The sequence below is a fragment of the Canariomyces notabilis genome, assembly GCF_033297395.1.
Source record: "Canariomyces notabilis strain CBS 508.74 unplaced genomic scaffold N656scaffold_48, whole genome shotgun sequence".
Taxonomy (NCBI): domain Eukaryota; kingdom Fungi; phylum Ascomycota; class Sordariomycetes; order Sordariales; family Chaetomiaceae; genus Canariomyces; species Canariomyces notabilis.
The window spans coordinates 1-17,771 of NW_027041870.1; the positions used below are offsets into that span (position 1 = coordinate 1).

General features: G+C 54.8%; 7 protein-coding genes across 7 annotated transcripts; 2 read left to right on the plus strand and 5 right to left on the minus strand.

Moving 5' to 3' along the window:
- The first annotated feature begins 128 nt into the window (after positions 1-128).
- N656DRAFT_785549 (uncharacterized protein) lies at positions 129-2,407 on the plus strand. The gene has a single exon (XM_064816419.1). It carries the CDS (start codon positions 218-220, stop codon positions 2,096-2,098), a length of 1,881 nt encoding a protein of 626 aa, XP_064664749.1. The 5' UTR covers positions 129-217; the 3' UTR covers positions 2,099-2,407.
- Positions 2,376-4,495, minus strand: N656DRAFT_785551 (uncharacterized protein). Its single transcript, XM_064816420.1, has 2 exons — positions 2,757-4,495; positions 2,376-2,676 (listed from the first exon to the last, which is right to left on the minus strand). Exons 1-2 carry the CDS (start codon positions 4,232-4,234, stop codon positions 2,559-2,561), a joined length of 1,596 nt encoding a protein of 531 aa, XP_064664750.1. The 5' UTR covers positions 4,235-4,495; the 3' UTR covers positions 2,376-2,558.
- Positions 4,496-4,645: 150 nt separating this feature from the next.
- Positions 4,646-6,727, minus strand: N656DRAFT_785552 (uncharacterized protein). The gene is made up of 3 exons (XM_064816421.1): positions 6,165-6,727; positions 5,347-6,067; positions 4,646-5,271 (listed from the first exon to the last, which is right to left on the minus strand). Exons 1-3 carry the CDS (start codon positions 6,568-6,570, stop codon positions 4,869-4,871), a joined length of 1,530 nt encoding a protein of 509 aa, XP_064664751.1. The 5' UTR covers positions 6,571-6,727; the 3' UTR covers positions 4,646-4,868.
- Positions 6,728-7,072: 345 nt separating this feature from the next.
- On the plus strand, positions 7,073-7,883 carry N656DRAFT_720619 (DUF1742-domain-containing protein; the record flags this gene model as incomplete). Its single annotated transcript, XM_064812452.1, has 4 exons — positions 7,073-7,183; positions 7,263-7,553; positions 7,631-7,692; positions 7,766-7,883. The coding sequence occupies 4 exons, from the start codon at positions 7,073-7,075 to the stop codon at positions 7,881-7,883; spliced, it is 582 nt and encodes a 193-aa protein (XP_064664752.1).
- Positions 7,884-9,915: 2,032 nt separating this feature from the next.
- N656DRAFT_720573 (phosphatases II) lies at positions 9,916-11,181 on the minus strand (the record flags this gene model as incomplete). The annotated part of the gene is made up of 2 exons (XM_064812450.1): positions 9,916-11,068; positions 11,135-11,181. 2 exons carry the CDS (start codon positions 11,179-11,181, stop codon positions 9,916-9,918), a joined length of 1,200 nt encoding a protein of 399 aa, XP_064664753.1.
- Positions 11,182-11,703: 522 nt separating this feature from the next.
- On the minus strand, positions 11,704-12,577 carry N656DRAFT_520178 (uncharacterized protein). Its single transcript, XM_064809945.1, has one exon. The coding sequence runs from the start codon at positions 12,306-12,308 to the stop codon at positions 11,784-11,786; it is 525 nt and encodes a 174-aa protein (XP_064664754.1). The 5' UTR covers positions 12,309-12,577; the 3' UTR covers positions 11,704-11,783.
- Positions 12,578-12,765: 188 nt separating this feature from the next.
- On the minus strand, positions 12,766-14,808 carry N656DRAFT_793341 (uncharacterized protein; the record flags this gene model as incomplete). The annotated part of the gene is made up of 3 exons (XM_064817155.1): positions 12,766-13,213; positions 13,383-14,507; positions 14,576-14,808. The coding sequence occupies 3 exons, from the start codon at positions 14,806-14,808 to the stop codon at positions 12,766-12,768; spliced, it is 1,806 nt and encodes a 601-aa protein (XP_064664755.1).
- Between the last annotated feature and the right edge of the window lie 2,963 nt (positions 14,809-17,771).

Sequence of the window (17,771 nt, forward strand, 5' to 3'; positions counted from 1 at the left end):
CCGAACCCTAAAAGGCTCAAACCGAGCTGCTTAACCGACCTCTGGGTACCTAGTTGAGATGGTCTGTGCGTGGTTCAATTTATTCCCTTAAACCCCCTGCAGTGCAGCTCCACAATCCAAACCCGCCTGGGCATCGTTCAACGTCGCGCGTCTTCGTCGCGTTTGTGCCAGCAGCCGAACTGAGCGACTTGAACCCATCAACCAAACAGCATGCAAAATGTCCGACATATCGGAAAACGCAGATAACGCAGGACACCTCGTCGAAGAATCTGATGATGCCGAGTGGGATAAGTCGGACCAGGATGACTCTCCACAGAAAGCTCACTTGCTAGACTTGGAAGCAGTTGAATCATCCTCATCCGATTCGAGCGAGGGAGACTTCAGCATTGATGAGAGCGACCAGGACAGCCAGGAACCCTTCTTTTTTCCCCAGTTCAAGCGCCTTCCTTTTGAGCTTCGCGAGCGGATATGGCAATTCTTCTGCCCGGATCTGACTGCGAAGGCAAGAGCGTTTCACTTTCATTGCGTCCCGCCATCGGCACATGAACTGGCCCATGGATACAGACCGCCGAAAGATGCCCCCATGGTGCCGATTTGGAACCACGCATTCCTGGAACAGCAAACCAGACCTGCTCGCACCATGCTGGCCTTGCACCGCGAGACCCGAGAGCTCGCCCTGAGGTCTTTTCCCGACGCCCTTTCGTTCCGGCGCAACTCCATCCTGAGGTTCAACGCCAAGACCGATGTCATTTTCTTGGATTCCATCGGATCAGGCTCAATCCGCGTAAGGTCTCGCTTATACCCCGAAGACGGCCTCTTCGACCTAGGCTTCACAAGGCCCATCCAGCACCTCGCCGTTGACCCCTACATATTTCCGTCTGTTCAGTTTTACAAACTCCAAGCTATGTTCAGAGCCTTCAGGAATGTCAAAAACGTCTACTATGTCCTCAATGCCAGCGATCACAGACCCGAAAAGCTAGCCTGGTGTGCCTCCGACATGGTGAGCCATTACAATCTCGTCACATTCGAGGAGGAACCGGGCCTCGGCGAGAATTCCTCGTGTTTTTACTGCTGGCCGGATGTCGAACGGAATCGAACGTTTGCCGAGCAAGAGATTCCGGTGGCTTATTTACTCAGCCGTGCAAATGTTTCTTTTTTCGATGACGGGGACGTCGTCGAATTACTTCCAGATGGCGTACCGGCCTGGCCATTGATTCAGTTCCATTTTGATCCCGAAAAAGATCCCGTCGAGCAACTTTCGGAGGCGATTGCGTCAAACCCCGATTGGCACTCGCCGGCCGGAGAAGACTGGCAGGAAGAAGACGAAATCAGCGACAGCGAACTCGATGAGTATGAAAGTGAAGGCATTGACGACTCCGAAATTAGCGAGGATGGTTCAACTAACAGTTCTGAACTTGATGTGTTGGATGAAGGTGACAACCCACATCATGCGCATTTCTCCAGCCCGGAGCAGTCATCTTCGACCGTCGAGGAATCGGATGGATCGGAATCGGATGGATCAGACTCGGATAGATCGGCATCCGACCAGCCAGCACCTAGGTCGACATGGAAACGCTCGAGAGGCAGGGTCATCGAATCCGAATCGGAATCTGAAGATGACTCAGAGGAAAGTCCTCCCCGGAAGCGGGTACGGATCGATAATCGCCGTAGTCGTGCCCTTCCCGAAGACGATGATGAGGAGAGAGAAACCCCATCCGGCGACGATGGCCATGAGGAACAGGGCGAGAAAGACACCGACCCCCAGGTTCAGGATTCCGAGGGTGAATGGTCCGGCATCGCTAGCTCCGACGACGATGAGAACCCCGCGGGAGGGGCGTCTCTTTCCAGACCCATGACTCTTGCCGAGAAACTGCAACAACATCGCGACAAAGTCCGGATTCCCGACTCCGGCGACGACGACCCTTCTGATGTGGAGGAGATGGGCAACGATGATTATGACGCCCGGAACTACGCCGACTTTCAGGATGACGAAGAAGGTGTCGACATTTCAGGGGAAGACGATGACGGCGAGCAGGACGAAGAATTCCAGGGTCCTGAGCAGGATGGAGAGCAGGACTACGAGGACGAATACTATTAATGAGTTTGTAGAAACTTTAACTGGTTGGTCTTCTTCTATTGCCCCTTGACATGGAGTATGGGGAACTCACCTAGAAGGGAACATGTACTTCATTCTATGTTACCCACTGTATTACCTTCGGACTGGCTGGGATACCTAACCAAATTTCAGGGGTGACTCCCTAAACGTCCTCATAGCTGCTATTACGCAAGCGGACGTCTGGTGACATGTATCACACAAGAGGCAAGCGCGGTTAGTAAGACGCTTCTAACAGGTGAACCTCCTCTCACAACCCCAACTGGGACTCAAAATCCGTGGGCGTTTATGGTATGGATGAATACATAAATCTATACCCCTTCAATGCTAATGGAGATCCGATCACGCATTTACAGGTACTTGTACAACGCCACCTCCTTCTCTCATGCAGACTATGACCCGAAACTGAAGAAGACCGTATAAACTTGGGCGTGAGCTTTCACGTTCACAAGGCAGGGCCTTCCCAGCTCTCCCTCCTCAATCTCCCAAACCAGGCCTGCTTGTGGGGAAATGCAATCTCCTTTTCCTTTGTAAAACCAGCCTCCTGAAGAAGTTGGATAAACCTAGGTACTCGCATCGTCAGCACAAAGATCAGACCAGAACCCAGGAGAGTCCCCAGGACAACGATTGGGGAGTTACGCACCTTGCATTATCAACCCTCGGCTCCAAACAAACACTCATCGTGCGATAATCCGCACAAAACACCCAATGCACCAGACTCGTAAGCCACGCCTGTACCCTCCCCCGCGCCCACTCCTCCCCAATGAGCACATGTAACCCCCGATCCCAATCATCAATAGTCCCCACACCCGCATACCGTCCCAACACGTCCTCCTTAACCCAGTACAGCTCGAAATACCCAAACGGCACGCCATCCCACATCCCAATAACCGGGAAACTGTGCCGACTCTTCAACGCATTACCCAACAACCCCGGAGCGTACTCGCCCCAGAACGCAGAGACCCTTGGGTTAGCGTACCACTTCTCAAGCAGCGCCGCGTCGGTGAGGGAACACAGCTGGGTGTGGGTTTGTGATGGTGGATTAGGCCCGACAGGTCCCAGGTAGGGCACTGGCTTAGGCGAGAGGGACGCAACACGGAAGGAGAGGTACTGGCCTACGGAGGGCAAGAAGCGGCTGTAAAACACCTCGCCCATGCGCGGGGGTTTGGGCCGGAGGGGATGGCGCACGTGGTTGGTGATTGTGTACTGCAGCGGTGCGGGGGGGTAGTATGTTGGGAGGTGGGACGCGCTGAAGAAGGGCCCGGTTGGAACTGGATGGGAGGGGGTGTCCATGAACGAGACAGTCTGACCCTCGTCCGCATCGGCAGTACGAAGGGGGTGATGAGACATAGCATTGTCCCCTCCCGGTCCTCCCGCCCGGGACTCCGGCCGGCTAGGGGTTGGCGAGCCGGGTAACGAGCGCGGCTTTGTGGTACCAGCCGGCTGGGCGCGCGGGGTGAACAGGAACAGCCGACCAGGAATCTGCCAGAACATTCTCCTTGAGACAAACATACTCGCCCAAGTGTCGTCTGTATCCTCCAAAGCCGTGCCCACAGCGGAATTGGAGCTCGCAATCAAGCCCATGCGCTCGAGCTTGGCTAGCAGGTTGTGCCCGCGCAGGACCCCGTCCCGCTTGATGCGAATGCGCCAGTCGCCGCGTGGCCGGCCGGCTTTAGGAGTCAGCTTGGAGGCTTCGGTCGTCAATGTGGCTGACGGTGGTTCCTGGTGGAAGTACCAGTACAGGGTCACCCAAAGCATCATGGCGATTTGGCGCGTCGGGCTGGCTGTAGGGTTGAAGTCGTGGTTTGAAGGGAGGGATATGGACGAGATGAAGAGGCTGTCGTTCTGCAGGGTTGGTTTTGTGAAGGCGTGAACCGCGTGGGTTCCGTTGCCCTGTGTGGTGCCCCTTTCGGAGCCGTCTTGACCCTTCTCTGGGTCTGTCCCATCATGGTGGTCCTTTTCATCGCTGCTGTCGCCTTCAGTGTGAATGACAATGGTCCAACCAATTGGGAACGGGCTGTGGTGCGTCGTGAGCTCGTTGGATTTGAAGAACAAACCCGCAAAGACGGGTGTGACGGTGATGGTCTGCCCGTCGGGCAGGTGAATGATTTGGGGGCTCATTGATATTGCCGCATTTCAGTGACGTCGAGATGTGAGGGAGGAATTGGCAGTATCGTTGGTTGAGCACCGGGCGTGGGGAATTGCGGGGCACCTCGCTACAACTGCAACAGTTGGCGGTCTTAATTTGAGATTGGGCAGGCAAAACACTGTAGGAGATATCCTTACATATGGGCGGTATTCCTAACAGTAGAAGTCTAGAACAAAAGCTACTCGACAAAAGTATGGGAAGTAAACGGTTGCGTCCAAGGAGTCAGGAGGAAGCTCCGTCATCCGTCACCTGTCTTAAGCAACATTCCTCGGGAGTCATAGTTAGCTCCCAACTGCCCCGCGCTAGAACAGGGCATTACGGACAATTACGGAAGCATGTAATCACTCCACAGTCCACATACCGGCAAGCGTGCTGGGAAAGAGACCGGAGGCACTCAATGTGCAGTGAAGATGCAGGTTCTCTTCAAGATGTCAGGCGACCCCGTCGTTGCCATGGTTTCATTCCAAGGCGCTGCAAGTCATCCAAGACGTAAAACTTTCATCGACATCAACCCACCCAGCAATGCCAGCATCACACAACTTGAACTCTATTTTGTATAGTCGGAGATCACGTTGATGGCCGCTTCAGGTCCCTAAGCATATTATGTCATGATTCGTCCGCGTCGCTCGCTTCATCCTTCTTCCGGCGTTCTGCACCCCCTGGCTCGGTCTTCTGCTTCTCGGCAGGCAGCGTCCCGTCTTTGGTGTTCCTTTCTTGATCCAACACCTCCTTCACCTCGTCGCCGACATCCATGGACTCGTCCCAGTCCACATCGTACTCCACAGCGATGGCCCGGATCTCGCGGCGCAAGGCGTTCGCCTCCTGAACCAGGTGTTCCCATTTTTCGGGCTCAAACCCTCGAGCTTCGTAAAGAGCATTCTGGCGTCGTGAGACCGTTACGTTCATGGCTGCCTTGTAGCTTAAGTCTTTGCTAATGTAAAGAAACCAGAGATATCCTCCCATGATCGTGGTCAGGCCCGCAAGGTAAGTTACCGGTTCGACGAGGTCCCTTTTGGCAACTATGTTAGTTACAGCATCCCCCATTCAGATAGAACCCTCCTCCATGATTCACACAAGCACTTACCAGCCAAACTCGGTATGAAACGTGACATAGTACACAACGCACCACCACCCAGTCAAGAGCGCAAACCCTCCTTTGGCCAGCCGATTCGCACCCCTATATGCCAGCAGGTCGCACTCCCGCTTGATATGAGACAGCTCATCGATTTGCCTACTCATTTTCCTCAGACGACTGCGCATGTAAAAGGTGCGATCGTTGAACGACGGGACGCTGACGCGCATCTCGCCATCGTGTCCCTCGATTTCAATGACGAACTCGGTCCCCCTCGCCGCATCACGAATGAAGTCGCCTATCTCGGTGCTGTTGCTCCAGCGGACCCAGTTCGTATCTGCTTTATCGCGCTCGGGCCCCTCGTGGCCGAGCCCCGAGTATGAGGCCACATGTGACAGGTCGTCGGGGTGTGACAGGGCCTGCTCATCGGTATCACTCGTCTCGGGCTTTCCACTGGCGTTGGTATTGTCCCCGACGGCTCGGAATCGTACACTAGGTGTGATCTCTTTGCCGTCTTTTAGGATCGGTGGGATCTCGGCTTGGACCAGACGCTCGATGTACGAAAGGGGTTGCTGCGGGTGCACCAGGAGTGCCAATGGCTGGTTTGCTTCATTCACCGATGTGGATCGGTCGGAGGCATTCTTCTTGGAAGTGGTGTCCCTGTCTTTGCTATTTTCATTGGGCAGCCAAAGGATGAGCTTCAGAAGCCGCGTTGGGGTGGTTAGGATTCTGCCTGAGCGATGCCGTCAGTTTCGCCAGTACCGAGTTTCGAGAGGGCTTTATGACCGCCAACCAAGCCAAGCAAAGCAACGGGGCTTGTCTTCACTCACCATTCGTAACGGACTTGGACTGCTGGCTGCCTTGGTTAATCCGTTGCTTGTCCGACTGTTGGAGATGTACTGAGCGCTTCCATTGGCGCTGTTGAAACGTTCCTTCTATCTCCCGCGTGCCCAAAGATCGCTGATCGGCTTTGTTGAACCTTGAACGCGTCGAATAATGCCGTGATGCTACGGATGCGACTGTTCGCGGAGGGAAAGAGCCATGTATGCTAGAGGGTTGGAATCCCCCGCATGAGGGAGGGCTCCAACGTGGCGGCTCATGTGTCACCTGGCGTTGTAATCGCCTGAATACATGGCTCATGGCGATTTCACTTGTCAGTCTCGGACATGTGAAGGCTTCCCAACCGAGAGAGAGACAGCTCCATGATTTTAAGTTATGGCTGGGCCAGCCGCTCATGTTGCGATGGGTGACGTCATCGTCGTCAATCAGATCGGACGTGTAACCTACCACGTGCTTGTGATGACGGCCCGTAGCGGTGGGGTTGTTCGCCAGCAAGCTGCTGGAATTGTGCCTCTGTTAAAGATTCAAAATGCAATCTAAAAGATCGGCAGTCGCTGGTCCGTTAAGTAGCGGCTTGGATATTTCTTCGCAACCAATATCTGTGTCAAGTGATGGGTGCGCCTGAGATGCGCCTCATAACCCGGGAATATATAGGTAATTTACAGTATTGTATGTAGGGCCGTAGGGCTGAACAAGTGCGTAAGATACAGAGCGATTACGGATACACTACACCGTACATATTGTCAAGAGTCATGTACTATAAATACACGTCACGGTACGGAGCCGGCTCCACCCCGCTGTGCATCTCGCAGTCCCTCGACCTCGGCCGCTTCGACTTCTCCCCCATCACAACAAAGGCGGCGGAGTGGGACGGTGGGCAATTTGCTGCACACCTGGGATGGAATTCCCAAACATTTACACGCACCGCAAGGTGGCCGAGACCAGTGCCAAATCATGCGACATTTGCTTCAAGCTCAGCTCCAGCGTCCTGATTACGCCCGATTCCAAGGTCGCGCTACCGTGCCAGCTGCCCCTCGTGCGACAGCGCACGCCACATAGCACGGATATATGAGCTGACCTCTGCGCAGGACTGGTTCTACGTCTGCCCCGCGCACCTCAAAGACCCTAACTTTTGCACGCCCAAGATCGACCAGGCGGCTATCGAGGCACGCAAAAAGAAGGAGCTAGAAGCCGAAATTGAACGTGTTAAGAAGGAGTACGAAGAGAAGCAGAAGAAGAAGAAGGCAAAGGCAGCAGACGCTGCGGCTGGGGAGAACAACAACACATCGGACGATAAGAAAGTCCAAGACGGCAAGCAAAGCGAAGGCGACAAGGACAAGAAGCAGGAAGACGAGAAACAACAGGCCGAGGCTCAAGCTGTCAGCAACCAACCGCCGCACCCCCGCGCTGCCGTGCTTGTTAGCTGACCAACGTCTGACCTACCCAGGCCGGTGAGAAAGCAGCATCCCCATCATCTCCCGTCGAGGAAGAGGAACCCCGCATATTTGAACTCAAGAGGTGGGGAAGCCGCAGATCCTCCCTCCATTGTCCAGCTTGCATGCCTTTGGGACTGATGGACTAATCTTCGCAGGACATTTTACCAGCAACGTCTGAACAAGAAGCGACAAGTCGAGATTGCCAAGCGCAACCGGGAGCGCATGCGGGACCCCAACTTCTTCCCGTCAGTTCCCAAGAGTCTGCCGTCATGATACATATGATTGTGTTCCAGGAGCCGAGATGAGGTCTGACGGCCGCTGATCGGCCGGGCCTGGACTCGGATCGTTATACAGCTGAGACGATTCATCAAATCGAATACGCGCTTGGCTCACAGGGGGTCAAGTGCTTGGTCGAGCAGAGGGTCCGTCGAGATGAACAAAGATTCCAGCCGGGTCCGTTGAGCCATGAGGACCTTTAGGTTTCGTGTCTTAGACCTTCCCTGGATTCGGCTGTGAGGTCCGCTCATCTCTTCCTACTAACTCCACTGATACCTTGAAGTGTGTGAAGGCTTAAAGAGAAGCGGGAAGCTTTTCTCGCCCGAGGCAGACGATTAACCTTGGCTTGTCTTGGCACGCCTCATGGATGGCGTGTACAGGAGACGCACTTTGTATCTATGGCGCGCTGGTTCCCACTTACACAAGTCAGTGGAGCCGTTCCGGGGCTCTGAGAAGTCAGATTGACACGCATGTACTAGTAGTATGCAAATTGGTCTGGACGTCGGGGTCAGGGGTGGGTTCGTCAGGACGGACACGGTTTGCTCCGTTTCCTTAACGACTTCCCGTCTTCTAACAGCCAAGAGCCTACTCCGTTTTGCGCAGTAGATACACGCAGTGTATATACATCACATTCATGGCATTACACATGTATTGCGTAGCATCGGTGGGAGTCTGGGAGAGACCTCCTGTGAGCCGGGCGGTCTACTTGCAGCTTGAACTTGAAGTTCGGACTTCATCTAGCACCGAATACCGGATCCGCAGTCGCAATCTCACAGACAAAGCTGCTTGCCAACTCCGCCTTGCAGTCTTACCATATCCCGCGGGCGATTGTTTATCCATCTGACCGCGAGCGTCCTACGGTAGGCGCTGAGGGTAGGTCCCATCTTTGTAGCGTCTTGACCAGATGTATGTATAGTGCCGTATTATTGGAATTCGGAATCGAGGGCCTCGACCCGCCGATCAATTCCAACCCGCCCGTAGCCGTTATTCAGCCCGGAGCTGGAAGACTCAAACCTGAGGTAGAGATGGTGTATAACCCGCCTCGCCCGTTCTTCTCATCCCACCCCAAGTACTGGCCGTGGTTGCATTGACAACGGTCTCCTCCTCATAAGGGTTTAGTGCTTACGAGGCGTGGTGTCACCGCATAGCACATGTTCGGCCTCGACAAGCAAGGAAACCACCTGTACAACTACAGTAAGCCGCTCCTCTCCCGATGCGGGTGAGATATGCCAAGCACGCCTGACGTGGCGTGCTGTCCAACGTGCTTGCCCCCCCCCCCCCCTCGCGTAGATCAGCGGCCCGAGAAGAGAAGTCACGCAACTTTAAACGGCCAGCAACTGCTTCCAATGTCGTCCGTGCTGGGAGCTGCCGTCTTGGGCAGTGCCTTTGGAGGCCACAGGTTTCAGATATCCCCCGATATTTCGCAGAACCACAAGCAAGCCGGCCACGACAGTAGATGATCAGCAGTGGTGAGAAGCCACGGTTGCGAAACGGATGGACGGGAAACACCTCTCGGGATCCGTCCTGAAGTAAGCCGCTGACCGTACGTCAGAGATGATATATTTATATGGTCCCGTGGATGACCGGTATGCTGCCCGGCTACTAACTCCACGCGGCATTCCCTGCAAGGATCTCATGCGAACGGCTCGTCTAGCGGTATTTCACCCGCGCTGGATTTGCTTGGGTAGGTATTGGAAGCAGAGGGTGAGCGGCGTGGAGGGTCTGGGGAACACTCCCCTCCCCCGGCCAGGGGTGAGAGTTCGATTCTTCGAACTTCAAGCTGCTGCAACTCCAGGTACCAGTTCGGCAGGGCAGCACACTCTCCCCGCGACCTCAAGCCTGCACGGTTTTGCTGTGATCCATGACCCGGCCAGGCGACTCAAGAGAAGGCAAGCCACTGCACAAAACAGCACGGGTTGGTGGCACCACGCCACCCGTCATGACCGGGAAGCCTGCGCGAGGGAATGCGACGAGGCCATCAAACCGGAGTATTCCGCATAGTACGCACCCCAATCCAGATGGCATTGCATCAAAGATTCCCCTTCTCTTCAATCCTAGTCCCCGCCGTGCCCGGCCCGGGCGGCATGCGGATCCCCAACGCGGCCATCCGCCCGGCAAGCGCCGCTGCACCATCTGCACCACCGTGCCGGGTCCCACCAGCCATGACCTCGTCGACTTTAGTTCTCTGCAGCGAAAACGCCGGCGCTACCCAGTCGCCACAGCTGCACTTGAAGCCCTGCCAGGCATACCGACCAATGGACGCAGCACACTTGTTGTTTGGGCAAATCAGCCGGCCGTCTAGAGCGCCTTGCTCCAGAATCGGGCGCATCCACGAGAGAGCCTCAACGAAGAAATGCGGACAGTCGCTCCGCGCTTCATTCCCCTTGCCCTGATGGGGGATTATAAATGCCCTTGTAGCGAGCACCCGCCGGCATTTCTTGCATCGGAGCGCCATTTCTTGCCCACCACCGCCCTGACTCCCAGCATCAGCTTCTTCTGATACTAACGCCTGCTCCTCATCCTCAAACCGGATCCAATCCGGCGCCCTTCCAATCCTCGCGGCGTCATCAACCTCCCGTCTATAAAGCCAGCGCTGGTAAATCGTATGCCTCTCAACCGCATCGTCGCTGTCGGCGGGGCAGCCCAATTCACACCACATCTCAAGCTGGCGCATGAAGCCATCGTTGGGCTCGGCGACAGGTCTGGTTTCGCGCACCCACTTTAGTGCCTGTGCTACTGCATCCCGGGCTGTTGCTTTTGTTGTTCCCGGGTTGGGGTTGGAGTTGGAGAGGCCGAAGCGATGCGGGTGTTTCCAGAGAAGATAAGCGATGACGGCCGAGACGGAGCGGGATTTGCCCATGGCGCAGTGGACTAAGACGGCGCCAGCGCCATGCGAGGAGGAAGCGGCTGCGCCCGAGGTAGGAAGGATAATGTCGGAACCGGAGCGCGAAGGACTCGGTGGTGTTTTTGCCCCGCGGCCCTGCAGACCTCTTTCAATGAAGCGCACCATTTTCGGGAGGTGGACAAGGATGTCCTGATCCTCCATGTCGTCAATGTCGATACTCAGATGTTCAACGTCTCGATAGGCATCATTGTCGCGGTCTAATTTGTACTTGATGACGGACAGGATGTGGGTGATCTTGACCTTCTGGATTAGTCGGGCGCGATGGACCCCAAAGATCCTGCTGACTGTGAGTCTCATGGGCTTTCGAACCAGCTAATGGTAAAACGTCAAGGACGGCACTCACCCTCCGACATACAGTTCCTCATCCCCCCTAATGCGATTAAGAGCCATGTTGCTGATCCTGCGCGATCACTGGCAGCCTTTTAGGTTGATGGTTTTTCGTTGCACCTTGTCACTGAGCAAGACGCTTCGCGGGGTTGATTGTAATCTTTTTAGTAGGTCTTTTGTCTTATCAGCTTGCCCCGCATCGAAGGTGTTCGGGCCACTCAGGGCGGGGCTGCAGCGCCCAACAAGGTTACACAGCTCCTGTACAGTACGTACTGTACTGTACCATACATTGTTATTCAGTACGTTAAATACCTGAGGTGTCCATGGAAGGGCGCTATAGAGAAAATGTAGGCTTCCCTGTACTGTATGTACACATCAATGTACTCAAGCATTTGAGGAAGGGCATACTGATCGGGCTCTTGGAAGGTAGATTGATATCTTCCCGGGTTGAACGCTGGAATATATTAAGTGCTTCATAGGTACTGTACTCTATCCAAGTACTCATCTATTCTTTTCAAAAATCACAATGTATCGGCTCCCCCCCATGCTATATTACCCTTGGCACCTTCAAACGTATTCCTTGGGTATTGCTATAGAATCTCGACAATCGGATGCAGCATTGCGTTTTAAGCGTCCAAGGTCATAACTTCGTTCAAGCGGCCGAGCTAAGAGTTCGAGTACACAGGTGGAAGGACTCGAACTGAGGTAGTAGCGCTATTGCTACTAGGCTGAAAGGCAGGCATCATATCGTTCTGGTTGGCATACATCTCCCCGTTGAAGGGACATCTCAAAAAAAGAGATGACGATGTAATGCAGCTCCTTCGGAGATAAGACTCCAGGAGATCTGTCGCCTTGCACAACAAGGCCGACAACATCAGGCGTCGACCGTTCGACCTGCCGGGTGAAGGCGCAGGTCGAGAAAGAACTGGATGGACATACAGTACAACAATGAGGCGAAACGCGCTTTGGTGGCGGGAGTAGCAGCGGCGACGGCGAATTGATGACTTGGTTGTGTCGTTGAGTGGTATGAATGGCTGATATACGACTCTCCGCCTGGACACGCATCGTTTGCATAGGATCGGCCAAGGTCCCAGGTTTTTTCTATGCGGGAAATCCTTCCTGTTCGACTGCAGGAGCGGGGGCCCTGATCCATCCAACCGGCCCGGGCACGCAACTCCCTCCTTCCGCATCTGAACCAGCCATTTCCTTTAACATTAATCCAGATTCATCCAGTTTCGCCCCATCCTGACTTGAAGCGTTGACCATCTCCTCAAAGCTGTTGACCAGCTGAACCGCCACCATACAATATGACTGCTTGCAGTGCTTGGGGCCATCGAGGATGAAGCAGGCATTGTTGCAGGTGACATCTTCAGCGCACAGCGCTCTCCGCCTTTGCCCGCAGCAGTGGGACCGTTGGAAGAACCCGCTCGCCATTGTCCGAATGCCAGAGGTGCAATCGTCGACGCAAATCGACAGGTACCAAGGGGAAATTCCAACGTGCAAGAGCGAGTGGGCAATCCTTCTAGAAAAGGTGACGGGTTAAGGAATCGCACACCACAGGTGATTTGTAAGGTGCTGGCCCCCGTTGCTCCCCTGGCCTGAGCGCATGCGGGCCATCTATCTGTCGTCACGCAGCAGGATGCTTTTTCATCTGGTCCCGGCAGGGGGGTCTTCCTCCATCATACAGGCATTCTCCAGCATGTTTGTCCATTTCCCACTGGTGCCGGCATGACTATGCTTGAGATGCTGGCGGAAATGGTCGGCCCGGTAGAACTTTTTGCTCGAGTTGCACTCGCGGAATTTGTGAACGTCCTGAAGGTGGCGGACCCGCTCTTCCAGATCCTGCTCGCTCATACAGACCACGCCCTGGTTCTGGCCGGTCCTCGGGAACTCCTCGCCACAGTAGCCGCAGATATCGACTTCACCGGGTTTCGTGGTGCTGTCGTGGAAGGCTCGCTCGTAGCTCGTTAAAGCCGAACATGACCAGCTGTGTCGCCGGACATGGAGGGAATTTTGGTGCCTCTCGGCTTCGTTCTTGTTCTTGAAGCGATTCCCGCAAAACGAACATTCGTATTGCTTTTCGGCTTCGTGGAGTCTGTGTGACAATGATGTTAGATCATTTTATTTCATTTTATATATATTAGGGGCGGAGCAAGGGAAGCTGGATCTACGTGTTGAGACACATTTGAAGAGCAAAAGATTCGCGGAAATGATAAGACTGAGGAGGAAGAGGGTTTTTAGATAACCTGGAAAGCTCCACGTACCTTAATTCTTCCTCCGTCTCAAATTTCTTGGGCTTCTTAGGGCAACATTCGCACATCCAAGGGCCCTTCAGCTTGGCAGCTAGGGTGCTCGAATTCTTGGGAATCTCTGCGAGCTTCCGCGGTGAAGTCACGGAGCGAGCTGTCTGTACTGCCATCGGCTGCTCGCTCCCCATCCGCTGGCGGGGCGACTGCGTCGCGCTGGATCGTCCGATCGACGGGCGGGAAGACGCGGAGGCAGTCAACGGGGTTGCGTAGGGACTTGCACAACCCATGGGGTCGGTCGGAGACAAACCGGCGGGAGACAAGGGGTTTGGTGAGCGACGCCCAAATGAACCTATGCTCGTTATACTGCTGGTGGTGAGGTTGCTGGCAAAGCTCCCACTTCGGCTTATTGTGGATATGCTTGATACCGAGTTCTGAGGCATGACGAGTAACCTGGGCGTGGGCGAGCCCCTGGACATGAGGCCGCAGTCCCTCCTCCTGAGCAGGTCGTTTGCAAGAGGCGCATCGTCACTAGGCGGTGATGACGCGCGGCGCTTCTGGCCTGGCTGGTAGCAATCCCTTTCTCTGTCCCTCTCTCGCTCCCAGTCGCGGTCGCGGTCCGTATCCCTCTCTTTCCACTGGTCCTCGATGTTCAAGCTGCGCATGCGTGATGTCTCTTCCATTGGGAAATCTGTCTCGTCTTCGCGAACGTCGTAGCCGCCGTAGGCCATTCCCGGATTGTCATCCTGTGACTGGACGCTATGAAGTCTCTGACTGCGGTGCAAAGGCGAGCGCTCCATGTCGGGCCCACCAGGGCCAAAAGGCAAGCGATAATCCACTGAGTCGCGCCCGGTATGGCCGAAGGGAGCGTGGATTGGTGACGTCGCAGATATTGCGCCGGGCGACTTTGTGAAGCCCGAGTCGAGCAGCGGTTGTTTGGTCCGATGCGGCAAGGAGAGAGTCGTGAGCTGGGTGTGGTTCGGACGGCCGGGGTGGAGCAGATCGCCTACTGACGCGCTCAGGCCAGATCGCCGGGCGGGCCGGTTCAACCGGTTGAGCATCGAGTTGTCGATCGAGTCGCCATTGGGACGGAAGCTATTCATGGTGTGGAGGCCGAAGGGTGAAGGCAGGTCAGGCGGGGATCTGAAGTCCCATCCGAGTGTCAGCTCAACGAGAAACAGGTCGTCCTCGGCGCACGTAACAGCACAAACCTGAAACTCTCGAAGCTATGATACGCTTCGTCGGGGAAATCGCTCTTGAACGTCCTGTCGCGCCGCGAGAAGCTCATGCCGAGGGAGTCACTGTACGCGCTCGAATAGTCTTCCTGGCCGCGCATGTTCTCCTTGGTTTGTAGACTTTTATCAACCGGGCCGTTGATGGGAACCAGCCGAGGGGGCGGTAACGGCGGGGGCACATCTTGCAAGTCCACACCGCGTATTGCCATGGGATTTGAGGCGGCCGACGGGGACAGATTGTCTGGGAACGGGATGCCACGGCTGGGAGGCCCAAAGGGTCGAGCGGAACTCTCATCGCGACTTGATATTGACGGCAGAGGACTTGTACTAAAATCCCTCTGCCTGTATCGCGACGACGCTTGAATTGGGATAGCGGCCATTGCGTTGGAATTTCCGAGACTGCGCTGTGCGCCAGTCAAGCGGGTTTGGAGTGGGAATCGAGAACCCTAGGTGACGACCGACTGGACTTGGGAGACCCGACACCGCCTGGCTGGTAGAGACAGGCACAGCTGAACCGCGAGGCGACTGTCGCCTCGCCACCGCCTCCACTTGCGTAGTCAGGTTTTTAGCTGAACCAAGACCAATAAGGGGGCAGAAGAAGCAATTGTCCCAAGACTGGATTTTGGCAGGATACCAGTCGTCCTCAGCCGTCCAGGGCGATCCCGAAAGATCCGCCTTGCTGGTGGTTGTCGATTCGCCTCGAGCCGGGATTGGCTGCGACCAGTGCCAATTCGCCGGCAGCACGCGAGCGCCGGGCGCAACAAATTCGCAAAGGGGATGATTTAGGGCTCAACGTTTGGGACCAGAAAGGCAGCAGGCGACGATGGCAATCGGATCAGTTCCCGGCTGTAGAAAGAACCAGGGCAAAAAAAAGGGTTGGAAGCGCTCGCCCAGCTACACAAGTTCTGTCATCCAAGCCATTGGAGAAAGTGTGCTGAGGGGGAAATTGTAAGTCCTAGGGGGTCCAGCGCCGCCGAGCAAGGACAGTGTTAGTCAGGCGACTGGGGACTGTCTGTGGGCGAGTCGGGTCAATGGATTCAGCCTAGTCGATGGTGGAGCCGGTGCTAGTGTAAACCCTCACTTGTCAGCTGAAGTGGGCATGCTTGCGCTGCGCAGTGTAGGTATGGATCTCGGTGCTGGGTTGAAGATTGACAAAAAGAGGAATGAGAGGCCGACGACAACTTCCATGGAACCTGGAAGCAACGGTGCCGCGGCCAGGTCAGGTAGCGATTGATGGAAGGGTAAGGTACTCCGTACGGAGGTAGTTTTTTAGACCCAGGTAAGCTCGGTGCACAAGAGCCGTACATACCTTATTAGATACATCAATGGCCCGAGTGTTTCCTAAGCGCGGTCCGTAGGGCTGTCAGGGAACACGGGAAGTGGCTGCGTCGGGTGCAAAGTTTGGCTGGGTACGAAGTAAGATGAAAAAGAATGGAAATATGAGAGACAGCAGACCGGATGTGCGTCGAGCGAGGGTACACATACCTTCCGTACCCCAACCAGAATCCCAGCTTCCTTACGTTACCCCAGCCAGGTCTTCCACGATGGAAATGAAAAGGAGAGAAGCAGCGGCACCCATCTGCAGACGCGGTGACACTGGTGGACTCTCACTTGCGCCATCGAGGAGAACGGCCAAAGTTGATCCACTCGTTGACCGCCCACTGCTTCAGCCCTTCAAAGCCCAGCAAGGGTGCTGCAGTGGCCTTGCGGGGTTTAGTCTAGGGTAACATCCCTGCCACCTCCATTTTGCACCTCGCTTCCACAGTACGTTGGGATTCTCCTTCCTCGATTACCTGGCCGACATTGCTCGGCTGGACGTTGGCGGGGTTGGGCATCCAAGTCATGTTACGGTGTATGTACTCCGTACTCGGCAACTTGTCCATCTGCCTCAAGGTACTGCTGATTACTGGCACCAGCGGGATGGGCACCGCGGGCCTACGTCACTTTCAATTCCCGTAAGAAATTCGCCCGCGGCGGACTTAGGGCTGAAGGCGGTAATGAATTACACGCATACCTCGGTTGTGCAGTACAACGGCGGTACAACATTGTAAGATACCCGTATCAGTACTAGTGCTAGTGGTCAAAGTACAGTGTTATAAATGTCTGGTACTGTACTGTACACCGTACTGCAACAACGAGAACCCCCTTTTTTGACTCCTGAGCTAGAATGGCATCGAGATGAACGCAGAAATGGCAAAAAGGACAAAAACACATTAGTATAGCTCAAGGAACCTCTAGTAAACCACTTCCTCATCCACAAAATCTGCACAAAAAAGATCAAATGGACCGTGTATACGAAGTACAACGAGTACATGTGTACGGAGTAGTGAAGGTCAGTTAGATTCTTTTCCGGACCCTGCGGCAAGACAGTCCCGAGTCGTTGGGTAACATTGGCGACCGTAGGCATGAAAGTACGACGGGATCTTTGCTGCAGTGCGCCGTTCTAGTGGGGGGCTCCAAAATTCTCCTTTCGAAGATGCTAGCAAGATGTCTCATCGTTATCAAGAGTAAAAGATCAAAGGAAATATATACCGGTAGTTGATCAAACCTGTGTATGCAACAGTAAACGTAAACGCCATACCTGTCAGCTAACAGTTTCAATACCTAGGTATGCTACAAGCCTGATGTTGAGAGACAAAGCTGACGGTCATTCGGACCAATCCAAAAGGGCGAGGAATCTGCGACTGAGGTATTCGGCGGGTTTCCAGGCTCTCGGTGGTGTCGAGGTATTTTCACTGGCATTCTCTGTCGGCGTACATGCCGAAGTAACGGTATGCAGTTGGAGCTGCAGGCGTAACTTAAGGAGCGTTGAAGTTGTCAAAAGTCCCGGTCTGCTTGAATTGCCAGGATGGGATGACTTCGCAAGCAGACCCACGGTCGCCCTGTAAGGCAGGTCCCAAGTATGTTACACTATGGCGGGGCCTACAGCTTCCACTTGATTCTCAGATGCCAGATAGGAAACTCGAACCTAAGGACAAGATAAACTCATCGCCGAAGTCAATACTAGAAAGCGGTAACTGACAATCATGAGACATTCAATACCGAGAATTACTCCGTGTGCACTAGTACTAATCTATTCGTGCACTAGTCTCTCATGAGGGTTAGGGTTATAGCTGGTGCATCCGCACCCTCATCCCCCCCTTTCTGACTTGCGCGCACCCATCTTCCTGCT